Raw genomic sequence first — 24,675 nt, 5'->3', positions numbered from 1 at the left:
TTATTTCATGTGATATAGATATAATATTACGTCGGTTTATTGGTGAATTCAGAAAGAAGTAAATTTTGAAAGAAGTAAGTCTTGTACCAAAAAGAATATAGTACATAATTTCCTATTGTTAATTATTTTCCCGTGTTTGGTAAAAATTTAAATGTGAATATTACAAGCAGCCATAACTTTACTCATGTACCTTCATAACAATATATTCACCAAGTATATTATATTTATACGAAATCATAATAGTTTTAATATGTATTTTATTCATTGTGTATTAATTAATTGTTAATCAGTTATCATTTTGTTATAAGTGTTACAAGATACTTTTCCATTTCAATAAATTTTATTACTATGGTACACTATTTTAATAATAAATAAATTCGTGTGACTGCCTGTCACCGTCACCGTTCGGTGTGACTTCTCTGACCTAATCTGTTACAATTTACTGCGTTTGTGTTAATCTTTAATATATTTGTTACATTTTCTTAAAACTAGACTAGTTATTTATATTATAAATAAAATGTACAGTTTTGAAGGTTTAATCTCTGTGTCTTTGCCATTGAATGGTCTAAAATTAGTTGATAATGTTTAAGAGTACTTATACCTAAATTAAGAGGATGTTATCTTGTAAATAAACATGTTTTGCAAATTTATGAGTGTAAATGTTTAATGTACCTATCAATTTTACATTAAAGAAAATTGCCATAAAATAATATATTTCTATTCAAACACTTGAATATTTTATTATGTTAATGTTTCTATTACAAATTATTAAGAAATTCTGAATAGTTTTGTATTTCTAAGAAATGTAGTCGTTTATCTCAATCTGTTTTTTAAATTATTTCAAAAAGACAATTTTCGTTTCTTTATAATATAATGTTGTTTTATTCGGCAGAACGCATTGATTGTTGTTTCAAAAGTACCTTAACGTAATCTAAGTTTAATTTCTTTTCAATAATTTGATTAATAGACAAATTGATAAATGAATTATTGTATTAATAATATATAAAAAAAAATGTCAATGTAATACGTACTATGTATATCTTCATGTAATATACAAAATAAGGAAAATGAAAAATAAGCTTTTTATTTCACGGACACCCTGTTTAGGCCAGAGTTGGAAAGGAAACCGGAACCATTGATTCTAAATGAGGAAGTTTCCGTTGTTTCTTCGTTTTTAATTATGTAATATTCTTGCAGATTTTTAGGGTTGAAGAGTGTTGGTGTTGATGTTGGAGGATTAATGATATGAGATGCGATGATGAACAGTAGAGTTCGAAGACTTGTAGTTGCTGGTGGATATGGTAAGGTTTATTTCCAGATTGACATATACAGTTTACATAGGTATATAGTATAGTCAATAATATAAGATATAAAAACTAGTGAGATATGTAGCCCGAGGCTTGGCAATACTGAGTGACTGTTACACGACCAAGATGAAAGCGGAGTGAGATATCCATTCAGTCGTGATAGCCTATTTATTGAACACCTCAGGATTGAATAATGCTGACACTGAGTATCCCATGCCTTCGGTGAGAAATGCATTTTTAACATAATAAATATTAATATTACCGAGGTAAAAGTTCTTATTTGCAATTGGTAATTAGATTCGTGTAAAAGTTGTACGCTACAAATGTATGTACTACACAGCCTTATTTTCGCAGTCAACGTTTCTCACTGATCGATACACTGACGGCCTCTGAAAAAATATATTTAAAAATAATTAAATAATATTTTTGAGATCGATTCGACTAAATAATATTTGTCATTTTAATTAAGATTGAAAATATATATTGTTTACATAATATGAATTTTAAAAATCAACCTATTTTTATATGTAATACCAAAACTGATTTTTTTTGGATCGTTTTCATCAAAATAATCTCTTATCGACGATTGTTTTCTCACTCACCCGAACGTCGTTTAAAAACTCTCTACCACCGCCTTTCTCCGGATCAGATAGTGCCAGACCTCTATAGTGTAACGATTAATGAAAGTCTACTGTACTTCTCTTTGAAACAATAACTAATAAATACTGTTGTATCATTTTCTTGACCTCGTCTCATTATTTTGTTTGTGGTTCTTTTCAGGGGGAATGATAGACAAATAGGAAATGTAAAAAAACACATTAGTTGTTATCATTATTTATTTTAACAATAAATACAACAACTCCAAGTCAAACACTGAAACATTATTCATCCGTCGCCATTTACAAATTAGTTATCCTTGCTCCATATTTATTTTACTAACGCTCGCTAATCAAAAAGACTGCAAGTCACAAGTCATAACCGAATTTCAGTATCAAACAACAGAAAGTTTACCGAAACAATATTATATAATAGTTCAATTTTAGCCGTTGATAAAAATATAATATTTACATAAATAATAATCAACAAAACAGTACACCAACATCAGGAGAATCGAAAGAAAATTTGAAGATTAATTTTCAATCTATAGTACGCAAATTTGACTGTCGAACATCAGTCGAACAAGACTTGTTAAATTGGAATCTTGTTAATCAACTCATGCATGACAGATCGTTGTTAGTGACAATATGTATTAGAATTCGAAACCGAAGTTACATACTTTGTACAATAAAATTATATTATTTTACTACATCGAATTTATTACCTGTATGTTGTATGTTTCTTATGTGACAAAAGAAATATTGCTAAAAGTTTGTAAATTTTATGGAAAAACTAGTGATGTAAACATAAATTAATACCCAGATTTAATAGGTAAATAATTACATTTGTAATTAACACAAATATTCATAATACATAATAGTGATAAAAACTATTCCGACACCGGTTGCAAGAGAGATTAACAGATAATAATGTATACGTTACCAACATAATATATTATGCTAAGATATTAACGTAATTTCGAGAGTAATTCTAGATGCTTCTGTAATAGATGTATTAAGTAGTAATATGTATGTGATAAATTTTGGCATTACGTATATATCAATCGCATTCTATTATGTATCTAAGGAATATTATATAAAATGGAATCTATGTATGTATTGGCGTTACGAATTAAGTTTGAGACAGAGAATTTCAAATTACGAATTAAAAAAATCGAATAAGCACACAGCAGACTCCTAAAGATAGATATCCTTGATTTTAAAATAATAACAGAGATACTTATTCTAATAAGTTGCATTACAAAACAAGACCCTTGTGACCGGACATCTATTGGTTAAATTGAATATTAAATCAGTTCTAAATTAAATCTTATACTGCGAGGGATAAATGATGAACAAATTGTAAAAAAACAGTAGAATAGTTCACTATTATAGTTCTCAGAATTAATTTAGTGGCACTACATGACAAAAATTTAATTAATAGCGCACTGTAGTACAGATATTGTTTTCTCTTCACGTCACGTGATGAAAAGGTTTATTAAATTATACACACTGGAGTACTACTAAAATATTTCTGATACTTCATACTATAGTTTACATATACTTGGACAAATCAATTGCCCCGCAACATAAATTAATTATTGCAAGTCTGCTGTATGACCAAAAATGCATGTAACATAATATATCGCATGTTGCTGCCAAAAGTAAGTAAGTCGATAATTTAGGCATTTAGAGTTAACAATGGATTGTGTCTAAATATATAAACATGTACACTAGAAAAAATATTCAATGTCATCTGATATTTAGATCATGCACGTAATACACAAAGAAATTAGCATTATGCCTGATTTTAGAGGGCATGTCAAACTTAAAATTATAATTACTCCATAACATGATTTTGAGACTTACCAACTTTTGGCAGTAGCACAACGAATATGAATTTTAAATCAGGGATATGGAAGGGAAAACATATTGTAAAGTAAATACTTCCAACAGACTATATCAAGAAAGTAAGTACATAAATAATTTGATTAGGATATCTACTCCTCAATAGCCAAAAATAAAATACATATTATGAACCGATCGTAGACACATTTTAAATTATGGATAAAAAAAAACACAACACATTGACGTGTGCAAATGGTGCTTGGTTTAAATGAAAACAAATTCTCAAGAGACAAGCGTGAAATTCAATCAATTCACAAGTGAAAATTAATTCGTGAAATTTCACACACCGCCATTTTAGGCGTTACAAATGACAAATTCATTATTTTCTTATACCACATTGATGTGATGCGACAACAGACATCACCGTTACGATAATTGGATACATAAATTTTAATATAAAAAAGATATTTACGATAAAAATTAACAAACTTGAGTCGTTCCAAAAAGAAAATATGACATTAAATATAACTTTATTTTTCAGTATGTATTTCTTTTAGAGAAACTTTGGTGTGTGTATTTGTATATTATAAAAGATGTAGTTGTAATAATTGACTGCTAACATTACATCAGTAACATGATTGTGGGGCAAAAGAATTTATAATATTAATGATTATAGAAATATTGATATAATTCTGAGATATACATAATGGACGCTTTATGACGAGTAGAATGTAAAGACAAAAGAAAAAATTATTATAACAACTTGGTAATTAATAATAATAATATATGACATGCCTCTAATAAAGGTCTGTATTTTGTACTATCGAATTCTTTTCTTTAAATTCTTTTGAGACATACAAGTTGAGTGTGTATGTTAGTCAATTCGTGACCATGTGGAATAGACATACACACACTGTGTGTGAGAATATATTATGACAATTACAGCAGTGCCCTTTTTAGAATTCTATGATACCATCATACGTCATCGTAGACCATCCAGAAGTACTCGAAATAATCGGTACTTAATTTTTTTTTAATCTCTCAGTTTCGGCTGGGTAAATAAAAAATATATTAAACCATAAAATTGAAACAAAAGTGACAGCTGTCACCTACGTATCACGTATTTTAAGCAGAAATTAATGAAATATGGTTTTATAAAATTGTTTTGCCTTATTATATTATTATTCCAATGAATTAAACCAGATTGACAGTTGTACATGCATCAACTGATACAGTGTTGACACAGTACAATACTTGCAATCCATGAAAAATATTGTCCAAATACTAGGGATACTACTATCCGCCGTGGGTGAATTTAATTACAAGTTTACATACTTTTACCATTGTAATGTCAATTTTTATCGCAGAAAGTAACATTGCCTTGTTACCGATTGTTTTTGGTAAGCTGTCATCTATGAATATGGTTCGTAATTAGTTCGTTTTACAGAATGTTGACATTCCATGCACCAGGTCCTTATTTTGATAGATCGATTATTGATAAGTGAAAAATATGAATTGTGAAGCAATTTGATACAAATTAAATGAACTTTGCCTTTACAGAAGACTCGGATTACGTAAAATAAAGCCGTCATTATAAACCTCGATTTACAACTTTGAATTCATAAATCACAATGCGTAAATTCGTAATAATTATGATTAAAACACTTGTTATAGTTGCGATGGGATGAAATACCCTGCGGTTCTAAAATGGATGATACGTTTTTTTTTCCATAGACACTTCACAGCCACGTTATGTTTTGAGTCTACAGCTGGCAAATGGTTTTTTTTTTCGTTTGTTTATGGGTGTTCTGACAAAGTTGTTTTGTTTACATTGCATTATAAACTTTTGCAGACTAGTTCGGGATGAGAGCAGTCTTTTATGCCATCACTTAAGTTAGGTTATGTATTATTTAACGGATTTTTTTCCTTTCACAACTACCGGTTTGTTCTTTATTGTACCTTTTTTGCGTCTTGAAGTCTGGAATGGAAAAAGATTATTCACATCATTATCACAATGTTACATATTATACACACATAAATCTGCGAGCAAAAGGAAAAACGAACTATGACTTAAAAATTTTAAAAAAATTGTAGAATAAGTACACATAAGAGGTGAGTCGAATCAGCGCCTCTGAATTCATACAAAGTTGTCCTAAACTCCTTTGCACTTCTGAAAAGTAATGAGTTTGGACTCATCACCTTATTCCTTTCGAGGCACAGAAATTAGGTGTCAACCAAGCAAGCCTTGAAAATACACTTCCCGCCTAAACATTGATTTTCGAAATTAATAATTTACTAAACAGTGATGATCACATGGTTTACTATCACTGTATTAGCCTGTTAATAGTTTAATTTCAGGATTTATTCACAAATTCACAATTATAGTTATATAATTATATTTTATATCATCAATTTACTTCAAAAATCAGTGTATATGTAATAGTTTTAATAAACTTGTGAATCAACCCAAATGGTCAGTCGTCTGAGATCAGGTAAATTTGTTAATGATTTAATTTTTATACTAAATTAAAAGTTGAAATCTCTGAACAAGTTATGAAAAGTTAGAAATTCATTATACGACGCGCTGCGTTATACATTAATGGGACAAATGACTTTTCGTGATACAGAGACAATGTACGCAATCAGTGCAATGCAGTGTTGCTGAATTGAAAACTACTTCAAAGTATCGTTGACCAATATTTTTGGATGTTTATAATAATTTTATTTTACTAGTAAACTTAAATATTCTATTCACTGGGAGGTTTTTTTTGATAGTCCCACTTGCTTTGTTAATATATAACGCAGTCGAATTGATTTAAATTGAATTTTTTTCAAAATAGATTTACGAAACCTGGCAAATATAATATAAAGAGGAATTGCATTAACTAAACGGATGCCCGAAATGTGTTCAAAATGATAAATTCGGGGTGTGTTAGGGGTCTAAGCCTGATCAATCAATAAACTTAATATGACAGATATTTGTCACTTTGGTCATAAGAATAAACATTTATATTATTTAGTAAAAATATTTTCAATAAAACTTTTTATTGAAGTTGCAATTGACACTACATTTCTACGGTAAATACGAAAAATAATTTTAGGTTATAAAATATTTTATGCGTTCATTAATTCGTATAAGAAAAGATATGGCATCATAATGACACAAATATCTTTACTGACAATATTTACGAATTGTTCAGAATTAAACTGCTAACATATCCGAAAATCTTAATTTTTTATCTATTGCGCCCCAATACACAGGGATAAAATTTGCAAACACTAGGACCACAAAAATATCACAACAAAAATGAAAATTCTAAAACTACTAGACAGACATCAAGATTTATGAATGGCAACATTAAAAAGAACTAGAATTTTGAGGATCATTCAATGATAATAATTTATTTTAATTTAATACTGTCGCCATACTAAAAACAAGATGGGTAAATATTTGAAATTGAGTGATATTATGTAATTAAAAATATTTAACTCAATAGATAAAAATATAGATTTCATAGACAATAAATAATAATAAAATCATAGATACGAGACAATCTATATGGACACGAAAAAATTACTGTTAAATTAATTTTAACTTACCACATTATGCAGTCTTATGACTTGAGTGCTTAAAATAAATAGTAATTCAAAGAATAAAATATTAATATGATTTCAAATATTTAAAGGAAGCATGTAAACGTAAACTAACATCTAAGTACTCAACTAATCAAAACAATACTTTCGTTATAATTAATACAATGTATGTTGATTTTTTATAGTAGACTAGAATAAAATAAAAGCAGGTCGGATATTACGCACTAACCTTTTTTGAGATGAATCCGGACGTTTTGATTGATCTATTCGCAACTGGCAGCCTCGGACGGTTGAACTCATGAGGCTTTTTAACCCTGAATAAAGACAAATATTATGTTAGATGGATAAATAATCTTCATTAAATCGAAGACACAGTGCCACTGATGGATAATACGACCTTCAATGCTTACTGACTAAAATATAAATATGCAAAAAACCGTTTTACATAATATTATAACCTATACATTGAGGGTGGACCTGTAAAACGCACGTAAAATACCTTGGATGTCGTCTACATGAAGACTGGCGCCCAGATCATGAGATTGAGACAGCAAGAAGCATTTTTGAAAAAATTAAATATCTCTTCTGCAATCCAAACAGTACTGGGCACTCGAAGCACGAGCAAATGTTACACCATACCCGACCCGTGCTGGTCTACGGAGTCGTTCATTACAAAACCTGAACGTTAAAGAAACGGACAATAGGAAGGAAGGAAGGGAGTTGACAACAATATATTATGTAGATACTGAAAATGATCACTTTTAAAAGGGTTTTCAAAAAATACCAAAAAACGACTCCTGAGGATCAAAAAATCATTCATCAGTTGTGCGATAACCCGGAATAAGTAGTGGTCTCCTCCAACAACTCTTTCCACATGCACCTATCCAAACTGTCACCTTTCAATTCAGTACTCCGAGCGTAGTTAGTCATCGGTACTTCTTAATTAAAGGCCCTTTGAAGTTTTACCGAACAGAGAAAATTAGTCTACATTAATTGAATACATTCAAACATTGGTCCATTCCAAGACGGAGCATATGGACCTCCACATACCCAATGATCATCAATAGATCAAACACACATGTGAATATAGCCAGACACGGGATGCGAACCGGTTTCAGAGGCACTCTGGAATTACTCTATGTTAGGACACTATAATCTGTAAAAAGGTAATTATCTGACCTATAAATTCTGACTAGCCAATGCTCAGACGTGTAGGCCTCCTCCAGGTAGGTGAGGGAGAATCCTCGGTTGCCGGGCACAGCTTGGCGGGTCCTGTCGAAGCCAGGAGGGCCTCGGGCATCCCCGCGCGCGCTCTCGTACCCATAGTAAGATAATTTGTACATGAGGCAGTTCAGCAGCGCAGGCGCTCCTTCTGTGTCAATTCTGAATTCTCCACGCTCCGTGAAGTAGTCATTCTCCTGTAAACATAACAAAATGCTGTAACTGCGTTGAATATTATTTGGTAAAAATTCTTTTTTGAACGAATGGCGGCAGGTTATCAATCACAGACAAAATCAAACTAGTTACATAAGTCAATGTGATTGATTTCGTTTGTGATGTCACTTGAATTGTCATTTATTTATGTCAACATCATACTTGCTCTGAAAAAATCCTTGAAATTTAAAAAAAAATTATCAGTTTACTACTATAAACATACCGTATAACCAGTAATGTTAGATAATCAGCATGAAACAAGGCGAGACAAGGCAATATGACAAATGCACAGAAGAAGAAATTGTATCTGTTGGTTAAGCGGTTCCACTACAGTGGCATACATTTCAAATTTCTTCACATGAAAAATTTGGTAGCAGCAATCAAATCTGAATAACACGCCACCATATTGGTGACAATACTACTATGTACTATAAGTTAAAGACAGAGGAGACATGTACACAGTGTGTCAGGATATTCTTCAATAAAAACTCATCCACCGATAAACTACAAATCGTCTGTCATGCCAATTATCAGCTGCTATGTATCCATAACTCCCCTTTCTATGGTATCTCCCCAATAACCAATTGACTTTTGTTTAATTCATAGACACCCTGAGTTACTAATGATGTACCATTGTTAAGAATATTCAATCGGTGTGATTTCGACTATCGCAATGTACCTACTCAATATTATATTATTGATCAACCCCCAAACTTATCCACCCTATCTAGCTGTGTTACTACACACATATAAACCCTTGTACATGAACTAAGCGTCACTAACATTACTTACAAACTATTTTATATTTATACTACCGTAAATGATTCAAATATCATTCAACTCAGACCATTCAACTTGTTCAAACATAATTCAGCTCTACTCTCCGAGTTGTTTCACTGCGGATGGAACTCTTCCGAGTTCTTTTTCTTTTATTTACAACATGTAACTGTAAATTGATACATGACAAATAAACATCTCTGAAGATTTACATCCATCGAGTCTTATTACTGACATAACCCTTCCACTGGACCACGTGAAGGATCAGGGCCCGTTGGTAAGGATTTTTGTTGCCGAAAACATAACACAGCAAAAAAAAAAAAATTATATCAAGTTTAATTTCTAATTTGAAGTTAGAACATTTTGGCAATGAATGTAATCATCTTTAAGAAATTTAATGTTACATCATTCTGTCTATAAACTATGAAATATTTATTACCACATAAAGAATCTTTTTGAAATACTTTTGCGATGAACACATGTTTGATCAGACGAACATAAATTTAATGCAAACTCGGATGCAATGTCACCATTATAAAGTAACACCATTTACACAACTGGTAATCAACACCTGTATTTTAGACACTTATTACCTAGCTATTTATGTCCCAATTTCATTGACACACATATAAACTGTAGGCCAGAAACCATATCTATCATACCAAATCAATGGCTGCACAATCAAATGAATACTTTGGCAATGTCACGAAATGGTTTACTTATCTATTAGGTCCATACTCTAGGTGCAAACACATTTAAAAAAAAAAATGTGAATTAGCCAGACTAGGAGATTCAAACCCCAGACGCGTGACATAAATAAATTTATCCACGGAATACAAAAAAATTATTGCAGTAAACACAAAGGTATGCTCAATGGACTGAGACATTTTCTTTCAATTGTTTTAAGGATATTTGTTAATCAGAAATGTCATTTCGTTATGAACAGCACCCTTGTCATGTTCACTCTCCCTATATGATCTGAGAAGTAACCCGACTTTCGGAAATGCACACTTACATGCTGATAATTTCCAACCAACAATGTTGCATCAACGCTGTGTGTGACAGTCGGTACATTAAGTTACTTGTGTTTTGAAAACGCCACTGTGTTTTAGTTATGTTGAGTATGAATGTACGACCTTAAAAGTAATACAAATGGGAACCAAGAAGGTCTTGTAGATTATCAACTATTCTAATCTGATCACAGAATCAAAATCTATTTTACTATACTACCCGTCAATTGTTAATGTATTTCTATTTGAAAGAGACCATGTAATCATCACAAACATTACCCTTATATCCTTGGGGTGTTCTCCTTCTGCGATGCGCACCATCCAGAGGAACTTGTTGATGTCGTCACCAGAGTAGCCGATGGCGCCGCCAAAGATGACGAGCACGTAGTCCACATCGAGGGAAGTCATGATCTCGTAGGCTGCGCTCTCGTTCGAGGCCATGGCCTTGCCAACGAGAGCGATATGCGAATTATTCCACGTATTATTATCCACTAGAGTTGTCCGATTTGCCATCCCCGCTATCTGAAACGACAAGCAGAAATGGTTAATATGTTTTTGGCACTACGTGCAGTGGTACAACATTCTTCGACTACACTTTCAGGAATCCTTACCACTCCCCAGTTTTCTAGCTTCCCCCAAGACCTAGGTCATACCAGCATTGTATAACTCAACTGTGTTCATTGTGTTTACCAGTCCTTCAATTAATGGAATACATCAGGTTTGAAGAAGAGAGAATAGGATGTTCAAATAAAACATATTGTAATCCAATTACATACCTGATATCCGTAATCCCACCAGGACATTACGCGTGCATCATCAACGGTGTTTTGTGACAGCCAATAGTAGGCCTCTCTGAAGTCATCTAAGATTTGGCGTGATCTGAAAAACGGTACATATTGAATCATGTCACATGTGATTCATGCGTTTTTCCAGTACAGTGAAGTATTTAGTCGCATTGAATATTTCTTTAATGTCTATTAACAAAATAGATATCTGTGCAGTTTTATTCTATAACAGAAATGTCATGACTGCAATTTCATAGCGCTGTATGCAGTATTATGGATAAAACTGAGGGTCAGGGTATAGAGTTGTAAATGAACGAGTGGGGGATCTGTAATGCCGTCGATCACTGCTGCGACGTCTGCAGCCCAGATAAAATGGAAACACTATAACACAGTGGCAAGAGGTGAAGGTAGACTGTTCGACAGAAGTAGTCCGCACAAAACTTTGTCAGTTTTCATTGAACATATACAACTTGCAGATGGTGCTGGTTAATTGTTAAATTCAATTAAACCCTGCCTAAACCAAACCATAATAGTTTAGGTATGCCATGGGCGATCCGACAAAAATAGTGCACACTTTTTCAGTCATATTTATTTGTTTTCATTGAATTAAGAATATATAATATTACAGATGGTGTTGGTTAGTTTTTTAAAAATCTATAAGCCTGCATTAAAACCAAACCATAATCGATACAAAATATTCACCTGTCTACATTATGTATGGTTTAATGGCATAATTTTAGATATTTTATAGATAAATGAATATTTTATTACTGTTATCCACTATGGCTTGGATTAGATAGGGTTTAATTGAATTTTTAAAACTAACAAACACTATCTACATGTAGTCTTAGTTTAATGTGCACTATTTATGTTGGATCTTCACAGCTTACCTCCACCCTTCGCCACTGCTCTATTGTGTCAATAACTTTCTATTTGATGAGCGCTCTATGTTTGCCGGGAAGGCAGGGGTGGGCAGTGCTTTTATGCCTAAAGGATAATATGATGAATGCCATTGTGAAATCAACATCAAAAGGTTTAGCTAAAATATACTTCCCACCCAGTTTAATTGAATTTTAAAAACACACATTGTGGTCTAAGTTAAATGAAAACAAATACGTTTGACTGATAAAGTTTAGTGTGCAACACTTAACACGAAAGCTCCAATAGTTTAAGACCATGTCCGATGATAATAGGATCACATGGGCCTTCTACAGAGTGGAGGTTTGTATTCACAGATTTTGTTTCTACGAGAAATGAATATCAGCCACTTGCTCAACCTATTAGGTCCATACTCTGACTCACACATATATTGAAAAACAATATGTGTACTTGCCAGACCCAGGATTCGAACCTGGGACCCACGAAGCTATAGGCCGACGCTTCAGCCGCGCGGTTCAAATATTGGCCCCAATAGTACTTAAGCCTTTTCTAACCAACCACTATATTGTGGTCTATCATAAATTAAAAGATAAATATTGTTGCTTACCCTCCATCATCACTTCGGATAGCGTGTTTAGGAAATAAAAATAAAAATAAAATAAATTAATAGAAACACAATCAAAGTCAGTCATTCATCAAAATTCTCATCCTCCTTTTAGAAACTAACAATTACTTCTTTTTAATTAACTATTTTTTTTATTCAACGAATTAATTCACAAGAATTAAGAATGTAACGTTCTTAAATCTTGTGAATTATTCATTGAAGAAAAAAAATAGTTGATTAAAAATTATTAGCAAGTTCAAGTAAGTTGCAACAAAAAATCTTTGAGCGGTCCATGACGTCGGTTAGTAATTAAAGTAATACCTTACTTTGATTTAAAATACAAAAACCGATCGCCAATAGTAGCTCAATTTGGAAAGCGCTTCAGTGAGTATTAAAAGCCATTAATTAAAATTTGTCACAATTAAGTATGACTTCTTTAGCATAGTGGTCTATGTGCGGCGCGATACCCGAAAGATGCAGGTTCGATTCCTGCTTACTTTTTTAAAAGATTTTTTCTATTGGTTATAATATATTTACTCAGAAGTGTTTTCAAAATTATCTATGTTCAATTACTTCTTTATTTCAAATTTTCATGTCTTCATTGATAGCTTGTGCCCTTATCCATAGAATTTCGACATTATATTAATTCAAAATAACATCAAAGCCGCGCATATAGTATACATGCATGGATTTACTTGGCATCAATACATACATAGTATGTTAATTCAACTATCGCAATAATAACTGTTTATACGTAAAGGTGCTGACTGTCAATCTCATTCTTCAAGTAAGGGAGAAGTGTTGTTATTATTGTTTCATGCTATTTGATAGGTTGTGAAAATAGGTAAACGTTAAAATGTGCTGTGCGGTGTAATTCGTATTTTTCCAGTATGTTCGCAACTAGCGCATACGAGTTCGAACTATCGCATGAAAATTCAGAAGCTTCTGAACTTTTTTGATTCGTGCATGCAATCTTGCAACTTGCATGATAATGCATGTTCACATGTGCATTTTCTTGTTATGTACTGTCAGCAGTAAATCCATGCACGTGTAAACGGATTAATATATTATCAATTTATGTGAAAATCATAATTAGCAAGCCAACGTTTCGTAGAACAATAAAAATTGTTGCTAATATTAAATGGTCAACATAAACTTTAAATAATTTAATGGTTGCATCATCAATGGTTAACTGAAGATATGAATTCATTGTGTATACAGTATACCTACAGTGTCATTCGTATATTTTTTTACTGACATGACAATGAAATTCGTATATTGATGGTGTCTGTTTACATAATAGATATCAATCGAATATCGACAGTGCGAATAATATTATACAGTAAAACCTCGTTAGTAAGAACACTGATAATTCGAAATTCGCCGTAATTCGAAATTTTCCTGAAAAAAAAGTCCCTTGAACATTATTTTCATATAAAACCATACCTTTAATTCGAAATGATTTCAGAGTCCCTGGCATACAAAAATATTCAATAAATCGTAATAAAGTACACTATTTCATGAGCCAGTCATTGAAAATTGTGACAGACTTTTCTTAAAAAAATCAAAAATTCTTATTTTAAGAAGGTAAAATAATCCTGACGTTTTATGACCCAATTCGGTAGGCACATCTATGATTGGAAACAAAATTAATGAAAATCAAAAATTTTTATATTTTTCCCCCATACATTTCATAATTCGTAATTCGAATTTTTTTTCGATTTTTGGTCCCATGGAATTCGTATTAACGAGGTTTTACTGTAATACGTATTTAATACTGCTAGTCTTAACAGATTGTGTATGTAATCGGTAAACAAAATTTTTTTTCTTTGTTGGATGTTAAATGACATTAAAAATTGTGTTTATTTAATTTGTTAGTTTGTTTTAGTTTATTATATGCATCTTGTCCCAAACTGCCATCATTAATATTTCAGTTGTTATAAGAAATACATAAATTCTACTGTGACTAAATAGCGAATGTAAATTATTAACGTCATAATATTTGATTCCTTATTCGATAGATAAGACTTAAAAAGATAACAATAAATTCAGTTTCTTAATCTCCGTTTCAAAATCATCAACTAAAATTGTCAAAAACCAAAATTAAGTCTCACCCGTCATTGGTATAGAAAGCCAGCACAATGCTGGGGCTGGAGTAAGCATTAGAAGTGACCCAAGTGCAGTGAACAGCAAACAGCATGAGGAGGATCATGCAGACAACGATGACGGCAGATCGGAGGTTGACGCCCAGACCCTCGCTGGACTGCGGAGCCGCCGTAGCCACCCCACTCGCACCATCTTGTTCATGCTTCATGCGCCTAAGTTTGCCAGCCTTCAACATAACAAAAAGAAAGATGGTGCTTTTAAACGCTGAGAGAAGTATTGCATAGGCATATTATTACAAGACATAGATCAGCGAGTCCCAAACAATATTCCTCAAGAGTTCGCAAAAGCTTGTTGAAAAAGTATGACTTAAAATAAATTAATACATAAAATAACTAGTATTATAAAAGATAACATCAACATGATAGCATTGACATAGAGGCTTGGTGCGAAATATAACTCTTCGAGCCAATCTCTTACCCCATTCAATGAGTTAATATAAATATTCATATTATATCCGTTCATGATTTGTTAAAAAGTTTGAAAATGTTATACGCGCCAGATGGTCAGTGAGACTTAATGAGTATGTGTCTGTAACTCGGGTACAACAGAATTCTCTGCGTAACAATGTATCCCGCCATTTGGAAAATTATTTTTTATATATCATGTTTACCGAATTTATTATTTTTTACTATTTGGATGTGTGAAACGCAAGGTGCAGTTACTTGATTATTTTGAATATTTCCTAAAGTCAGGACATAACATGATCGCATGCATATGATGAAATGAGACAAAAATCAGTTCTGTAATCCTTATCAGTGTATCAATCCGTGTCACAGCATAATAAGCTCTAAGATATCAAAAATGATATTATTTTGATATCATTTTTGACTACCGATATTCTTATAGAACTTAAGTCTGTGGACATCTGAATTTGTGATTATCAAAATTATGAAAAAATAATTTCAATAGACCTTACCTTATCGTACATATTCTTATTAGTCGAGGTGGATTGGGTGTGTTCGTCTCCGTCATTGGAATTTCCTGAAACCCGATCCTCTGATTCGTCTTCCTTCAGGAAGATTTCCAAGACACCGGAGAACGCCACTCCGGAAAGCATGCACACCACCGGAGTGAGAGTCAGCATCAATCTGACCATCACACCCGCGAAGTAAACCGCACTCAATGCATAGAGAGCCACTGTTGAGACGAATAATTATTTAATGACCTCTTCCAGATGTATCAAGCAATCGCACACCGGTTACAAAATACAATAAATATATATAAGAATGCAAGTGGGAGAAGGGAAATGGTTTCTCTTTACAATAAGTGAGACAGTGTTTCGTTTCATACCCGCACATCAACGATAATATTTGTATGTCTGAAATAAACCAGGACTGGGCTTTTCTGCTGCAGATAATGTTTGTAGGAATATAGTCGAGTACTGACCAACAAGAAGATCTCGTCGAAAGCAGGAATTCGCCGTAGTCACATATAGAAGACTTCCCAGTAACATAACTGTCATATAATAATGTACCAGCTCTCTTTTTAGATATGACTCCTTTTCTTCTTCACAATAAACCAAAAGTTTACTAATAATATTTTTAACATCACACCTGATCATTTTAGACATATTTTTATTATAAAAAGCATCAAATTATGTAAATTGATAGATCTGTACAGCGTAAAATGAAATGATAAATTTGGGGGCATCCCTCATTTGAAAACGTAAATGCAATTAATTGCACAGGAGGGGCTTGTTAGTTCACAGTTTTAACACGTGGACAAGAAGTTCTTGTTCGACAATATGAGCTTTATGACTCACATTCTCTTTTCTATACTACGAGCACCGGTACATCTCTACAAACACTCAATTACTATCAATATGAGGAAAATGCTGATTGACTCACCGAATACCCTCTCATCGTTGATATTTTTGATGCAGTACCATAGTCCCACGGGGAAGGTACACACCAGGATATGCAGGTCAAAGAAAAATGAGAACCACGTAGTAGGTTGATGCTCCGATACAGACGCAATAATAGGTATGTGAACTTTGGCATAGGCTGTGTCCCACAGAGAATAGAATCTGTAACAAAAAGAGAGAAAAATAGAACTCATGCCCCTTAATATGAACGTGTTAGACAGGGACGGATCCTGATTGAATCGAATAAATATAATATTAATACTATCGACCAAAGGTACTTGATGGAATTTGAATTTGAATTCTAATGGATTTAGGTTTTGTACTATTGCATTTGAACTTTGAACTCAAATGGAATAGTACGAAACTTAAATCCATTAGAATAAATATAAATTATTCTTTGCTTACGATAAATCACTACACATTGAACTTTCTCATGTTGGAAAGCCGCATTCAGTAAACACATTGACTGCTGACTAGATAATTACTAATTAATTACCACATTTAAATAGCATGCTAATTATATCTAATGGCCACCTAATCTTTACGTGCCTAGCGCGTCTTTAGCGCTGAAAGACTTAAATGTAGCCACATAGACCACATTCAAGAAACTTAATTGGGTACACTTCAAAAGGTATTAATACCTACTTAACTAGCTTCAAAATATGGAAAATTTGGGGTCATTCAAAAGGTTGCAGGTTACCAACCCTTTCTACATTTTTGTAATAAAAGGCATTAGTCTTGATAATGACATCGCAAGAAACGAAGTAATTAAATATTAACAGAAAAGAATTTGTAGGTTACCTTCCGCTCCAAGGGGCAATAACGCCAGCATAGGTTAGTAAAACGACAACTAAAAATACTGCTACTCCAGCCACGAGTCCACCAGCTATGAGGACCTTCTTCCACTCCCCCTTTGGCATCATTGATTGCACATAACGCAGTGCACCAACGGCAATCATCAGGGCAAAAACACCTAAAAGCAAACATTACATGAGATAATATATAAATTGTAATAACTACCACATTGTAATAAGATCCGATAATCTGGACAGGAAACAAAGAAAGAGTGGGCGGGGCAGGACGTAAATGATTTCACAGAATTTTCTATACTTATTTATCAACGTTTTTTCTCCCCATCACAAAATTTTTTACTGACATGTTTATACTATGTCAAATTTTTGTAGTTAAATTGTTAAAAAAATGAGTTTGATGGAAATGATTCATGTCAGTATAATGCCGGGTCCACACTGGCAACATGTTGCCGGCAACCTCGTTAAATTTTACGTTAATTATCATAATTGCTTAAGAAATTTTACGATAATTATCATACTTATCGTAAAATTTAACGAGGTTGCCGGCGACATGTTGCCAGTGTGGACCCGGCATTATATTCACTGATGTTCATTGATGTCACATTTTCTACAACCTCCCTAAACCCCCTTCACCATAAATCATCACAATAAATAAGAGCCCCTTCCTCCCATAGAATGTCATATATGGACAATCCCTTAAGCAAAAAACATTTTTTATCAGATATAAGCAAGAGTAAAAGGCAAATATGGTTTTAACGGTTAGCCATTTGTTCAATCGATTGGATCCTTGTTCTGAATCAAACACGCATTGAAAAAAAATTTCCAATAGCGGCAGGATTCGAGCCCCTATCTGCCACTACTACACCGTGGGTACATCTAGTGGAAGAATTGAGTAGAGAACTAGAAGTCGACTAACCTTCCTCTACGACTACCTTGGTGGTAAAATTTCAGAGATTGGGTATTTTTAAATTATGTCTTACTAAACATGTTTTACATGCTATTTTCAAAGTCATTTGGTCAAATAAAACATAATAATGCGGAATAGATAAGTTCACCACTAAAGCGATATTAAGCTGTAACACTCTAAAAAATAGCATGTGCAATTATACCTGATGCCGCCATGTGTTCACTCGTTCTTATAGGCTGGAATCCAACAAACGGTATCTGCATGGACAGCAGCAGCCCCAGAATATAAAACACCGTGTAGCTGGTGAAGAGACGCACGGAATAGCGACCCATCAACAAAAGAACAAACACGTGAAGCGGGATCAAATTTATAATGAAAACGTATCCACCCCACGCCGACACCTGAAAACCAAAATATTTTAGCATCATCCTCTCCATATTTGACTTTTAGTTGTCATACATGTACATCAGTCAACCTAGGGCCTAACTACATATTGTCGTTTTCGCTTAAGATTTGTATAGCAATGTGAAGCGTGCAGCCTTATAGAACCATATTCTTAATGTTTACAGGATAGAACTCATAATGGTTTTGAAAAAAACTTATTGGATGTACATGGTATATGTACATGGTTCAGAGAACTTAAATATAAATTCCACATATCGTCGTTGCGCCTTCAATGTGTATTTTTCAAAACATTACAGGAGAGGCTGAAAACAACGCGAATTAGAATACATGTCGCCTACAACATCAAAATATTTTTAAAGCAATTCCAGAATACCTTTTATCATAATCATTATATTTTTTTCTTGGTATAGAAGGAATTATTATAAATTTGGTATCCTCGGCTTGAAAGTCATTGGTTTTTCAGATTTTTTTCCATCCCTTGTAAAATTTAATTTCTATTTTTATTACTTACTAGCTGAAGTACCCGGCTTCGCACAGGGTCGCTTCGTGGTTAGATATTTAAAAAATCATAAGAGGTAACAAAAACTGGTCAAAATTTCATCGCAATCGGATGAATGGTATAAGAAAGCATACGAATAGAAGAAGATAGAATAGAAGAAAAAGAAGAAGAAAATGGTTGTATCAATTCAGAAACCTTTGCGGGCGTGAGCACAGCACTTGATCAAAATTTCATTGCAATCGGATGAATGGTATAGGAACGCATACGAATAGAAAAAGAAGAAGATGGTTGTACTAATTCAGAAACCTTCGCGGGTGTTGGCACAATTACTGACGAAAGTTTTATTGCAATCGGATGAATGAAATAGGAACTCATACAAATATAAGAATATAGAATAGAAGAAGAAGATGGCTGTACTAATTCAGAAACCTTTGCGGGTGTTACCACAACAATTGACGAAGGTTTCATCGCAATCGGATGAATGGTATAGGAACCATACGAATAAAAGAAGATATAATGAAGAAGACGAAGAAAATGTTTTTACAAATTCATAAACCTTTGCGGGTGTTGGCATACGACCATACGAATAAAAGAAAATAGAATGAAGAAGAAGATGGTTGTACAAATTCAGAAACCTTCGCGGGTGTTGGCAAAACCACTGACGAAAGTTTCATCGCAATCGGATGAATGATATAGGGACCATACGAATAAAAGAAGATATAATGAAGAAGAATAAGAAGAAGAAGAAGATGGTTGTACTAATTCAGAAACCTTTACGGGTGTTACCACAACAACTGGTGAAGGTTTCATCGCAATCGGATGAATGATATAGGAACCATACGAATAAAAGAAGATATAATGAAGAAGAAGAAGATGATTTTTCTAATTCAGAAACCTTTGCGGGTGTTGGCACAACCACTGACAAAAGTTTCATCGCAATCGGATGAATGATATAGGGACCATACGAATAAAAGAAGATATAATTAAGAAGAAGAAGAAGATGGTTGTACTAATTCAGAAACCTTTACGGGTGTTACCACAACAACTTATGAAGGTTTCATAGCAATCGGATGAATGATATAGGAACCATACGAATAAAAGAAGATAGAATGAAGAAGAAGAAGAAGATTATGATTTTTCTAATTCAGAAACCTTCATGGGTGTGCATACAACCACTTACCAAAATTTCATCGCAATCGGATGAATGGTATAGGAACCATACGAATAAAAGAAAATAGAATGAAGAAGAAGAAGAATAAGATGATAATTTTTCTAATTCAGAAACCTTCATGGGTGTGCATACAACCACTTACCAAAATTTCATTGCAATCGGATGAATGGTATAGGAACCATACGAATAAAAGAAAATAGAATGAAGAAGAAGAAGAAGATGATGATTTTTCTAATTCATAAACCTTCATGGGTGTGCATACAACCACTTACCAAAATTTCATCGCAATCGGATGAATGGTATAGGAACTCATACGGGACAGACACACAGACATACAGACATACAGACAGACAGACATTCATTTTTATATATTAGTATAGCCTATACTCTTCGCGCAAGTGCAAGCAATAAGTTTACAAAGTTTTATCGCAATCGGATGAACGGTATGGCTGCGCATTCAATACGAACAAACAAACACACAAACACACAAATATTAATTTTTATATATTAGATTGTACTGTGGAAAAAGAAAGAGGATGAAATTGGGATGCCAAAAATGATTTTCTTTCCGACATACTTGAAATATCTTTCGAGTATTTAAAGTGTCCGGAGGATTAATATACACTGATTGATTGCTATCTACATTAATTAGTCCATCTCTGAACATTTTCTTTCCCAGAAATTAACATTTGCTCTTTTAATATCTAACTTTAGTTATTGCCATCATGATTCGGAAGATGGATTTACAGCCCGAAACAGCTGTGCATACTTATATTACAATCCAATTGACTCTCTTCTGTATAAGCAAGAATTCATAGATAATAAACACTGTATTCTATTCACTTACCATATAAAAGTAAGAAAGAGCAGTCATGGTCGCCCAGAATATGGATCCAGTTTTGACACTCTTTACCCATAAGTAATAAGTAAACTGTAAAGCGAAAATGGCGATGCCCTCATTGTCGTAGCTGCCGGCGACAGACCTACTGATGTATCCAGGGACGATAGCTATGAAACAGGCCGCAAACAGTCCAGCGCCTTTCGACCATAATTCTGCCGTTAGCAAATATGTAGATATAGCTGTAAGGCCACTGTAAAAAAAAATATCAAATGAGTTTTTACTGGAATCAAGGCGTAGGCCACACGCGCATTTTTTCACACTATAATACGGAAAATACTGAAGAACCCCTTGCACCACATCCGTGATTTCATGCATGAGTTCCGCATGAAATCACACCGCGTGACGTCACACTGTTTTCTCCTAATGGCTTCGTCATGGTAAGATTATCATTTCACTATTCAAAAATTCCATATCCAAATGACAAAAAGAATTAAATGTTAATATGTAACTTGATTGAAAAGAGTGGAATAATTATTATATAATATTCAAACGTTCTTATAGAAATATTCATTAACAGTTTTTATACAACTTTCTAACAGTTATTCACAGATGTAGTAAATAAACAGATAGAGTGTTTATAGCACAAATGTTATAAAATAGTTTGCCAATACATTTAAGCCAACCCGAATGTCAGAAGACATCATACTATTTTTTCATTAGCACTATGCAGTGGCGAAGAGTGGAGGTAGTCTATGGAGATCCAACATAAATAGTGCACACTAAACTTTGTCAGTCGTACTTATTTGTATTCATTGAACTAAGAATACAATTTCCAGATGGTGTTGGTTAGTCTTTAAACCCTGCCTAAGCCAAACCATGGTAGATATTCTTCTCCAGAGCCTACCTCCATCTTTCGCCACTGCTACTATGCCAGTCAATGCAATTGACAGCAATTAACCACCTGCTAGGAATCGTCATGAGTGGAATCATGCGCATATTATGATCAGATTATTTGACTAATTTTACGTGTAAGTGCGGACAATCCAAGCAGGACAAACGACTATGTAGATTATTTTTTTGCAAGGCGTCCACGCGGTTTAAGCGTCAGCCTATAACGTTGTAGGTCCCAGGTTCGAATCCTGGCTGGCAAGTACACCTATTGTTTTTCAATTTGTGCAGAAGTCAGAGTATGGACCTAATAGGTTGAGCAAGTAGCTGACATCCATTTCTCGTAAAAACAAAATCTGTTAATACAAACTTCTACTCTGTGGAGGCACATAATATGATCCTATTAGGATCGGACATGGTCGAAAGAAAGGAGAGAAGAATAAAATTGATGTTATTTTTTTCAGTTTATTTCAAAGTTGAATTGATTATATTTTATGTATGACATTTATTTTGTTATTAATTGTATTTAGTTTGTTAAAAAAGCTTTTCATATCTTAAATTGTTTGGTGGTTCAAATTCCCTCTGATCATGAATTTCGCTTACCGTGTCCAAAACGTTACCCATAGATTACAATAGAAAATCATTTTTAGATTAAAATTTTTCAACAATCTGAAATTACCTACTTGATTTGTCATTATTTTCAATACCTACCTATTAATTTATTCTTTCAAATACTTATATTATTATTGCAGTGTTTTATATTGTCTACAGTCGCCTAAAAAGTTAAATTGTCTATGCTGCTGTCAAAAAGTAGAGATTGCTTCATGACACAGGAAATCATAAAATCAGATAATATATTGACCAGTCTATGGAGTAACATTTTTAGTTGACAATTTATAATGACAATCTTAGCAGTTTCGGTTGGTCATAACATCATCAAGACTACAAAAGCATTTACAGAGATAATCAAAACATTGCCTTTAACAAAATACTCCTTTTAATAATTTTCAAATTGTCTATCATTATATTTATACATGTACGTAGTTTTATATGAGACATAAATAAGAAGTACATACCTAAACACAGGCGCTAAGAAAACACAGATATCTCTGATGTGAACAGGAATGTTCAGGGTATGGAGTACTGAATGTATGGCCCCCGAGGTGATCATCAGTCCGGGATATACTGTCCCCCCAACAATCCTTCCGAGCGGATACCATGCTCTCTCATCAAACCAATTCAAAAAGTTATAAAATCCATGCTGTACCATGTATGCCGTGGCACGGTAATTGAACCTAAAAAATCGTAAAACATAACTATTTAGTCACAGTTTCTAATCAAATTAGCACATGATTATCACAGCTGCACTCATTTACAACAGGTTTTTTACGGTGCGATAACATTTTATTTGATAATTCGACATCCTTTAAGGAATTTATTGACATCGGCATTAATAGTGCGAGTGTGCAGAAAAGATAAATTGAATGTAAAACGTTAATTAACACGTTTCATTTGGAATAGGTATATTTTTTGAGATGCGATGGCAAATGAATAAACATACCATGGATCGAATTCGTGAATGATACTCTCGAATCGGATGACGGCGAATAGCCGGGATGCAAATCCAGATATCCATGCTAGTGCTAATATGGTAAATGTTATCAAAGTGCTATATCCTGCGGCATTTGAAAACTTTGGATTTGTTCTCCGGTTGGTTTTCTCGGAATGTTCGACAGCCGGCATCTTTACCGGTCTATTCATGCGCTGGCAAACTACGCCAGCAGTAAGTTGTCACAGTGAATATTGGTGAATATGAGAATGACACGTCGCGGCTAGAAAGTTGCCTCACTGCAGAATGTACCATAAACAATCGACGTATGGCACATAGCAGTGTTGCCATATTTTGAAAGTGGAATTAGTACAGAGCCTCCAAAATTATAGTATTTGGGGATAAAATATAGAACGCGTTGTCATCTGTTGAAAATGAAAATTTTCCCAATTTTTCATAGTAGGCTTGTTTTTTTAGGAGATATATTTCGCCGCGGGCCGCAGGTTCCCAATTTTTCATAGTCGGCTCGTTTTTTTTAGAAAAAATATTTCGCCGCGGGCCGCACATTTCCAAATTTTCGAAGACCACTCGATTGCGAAATGGCAAATGCGAAATTATAGTACTTTTATATTAAATTAAAGAACGATATTCAAAATTATAGTATTTTGGGCGTACTATACCTATTTTATATCATACATAGTACGCGGACCAAATTTATAGTACAAATACTATAGTTATA

At 33.4% G+C, this 24,675-nt stretch overlaps 1 protein-coding gene across 1 annotated transcript; it reads right to left on the bottom strand.

Annotated features, from left to right (window-relative positions):
- Nucleotides 1-4,281: 4,281 nt before the first annotated feature.
- Nucleotides 4,282-24,207, bottom strand: Stt3B (catalytic subunit 3B of the oligosaccharyltransferase complex). The gene is made up of 13 exons (XM_085947999.1): nucleotides 23,949-24,207; nucleotides 23,464-23,682; nucleotides 21,506-21,749; nucleotides 18,786-18,984; nucleotides 17,666-17,837; nucleotides 16,848-17,026; nucleotides 15,917-16,137; nucleotides 14,949-15,166; nucleotides 11,343-11,445; nucleotides 10,846-11,088; nucleotides 8,525-8,763; nucleotides 7,575-7,659; nucleotides 4,282-5,729 (listed from the first exon to the last, which is right to left on the bottom strand). Exons 1-13 carry the CDS (start codon nucleotides 24,146-24,148, stop codon nucleotides 5,658-5,660), a joined length of 2,394 nt encoding a protein of 797 aa, XP_085804125.1. The 5' UTR covers nucleotides 24,149-24,207; the 3' UTR covers nucleotides 4,282-5,657.
- Nucleotides 24,208-24,675: the final 468 nt, after the last annotated feature.

This window comes from Rhyacophila brunnea, unplaced genomic scaffold (assembly GCF_057557595.1).
Source record: "Rhyacophila brunnea isolate RB1 unplaced genomic scaffold, BYU_Rbru_1.0 scaffold_20, whole genome shotgun sequence".
Lineage (NCBI taxonomy): Eukaryota > Metazoa > Arthropoda > Insecta > Trichoptera > Rhyacophilidae > Rhyacophila > Rhyacophila brunnea.
Note: the sequence above shows the minus strand (reverse complement) of the source record. Positions and strands in the feature narration are given on the sequence as shown.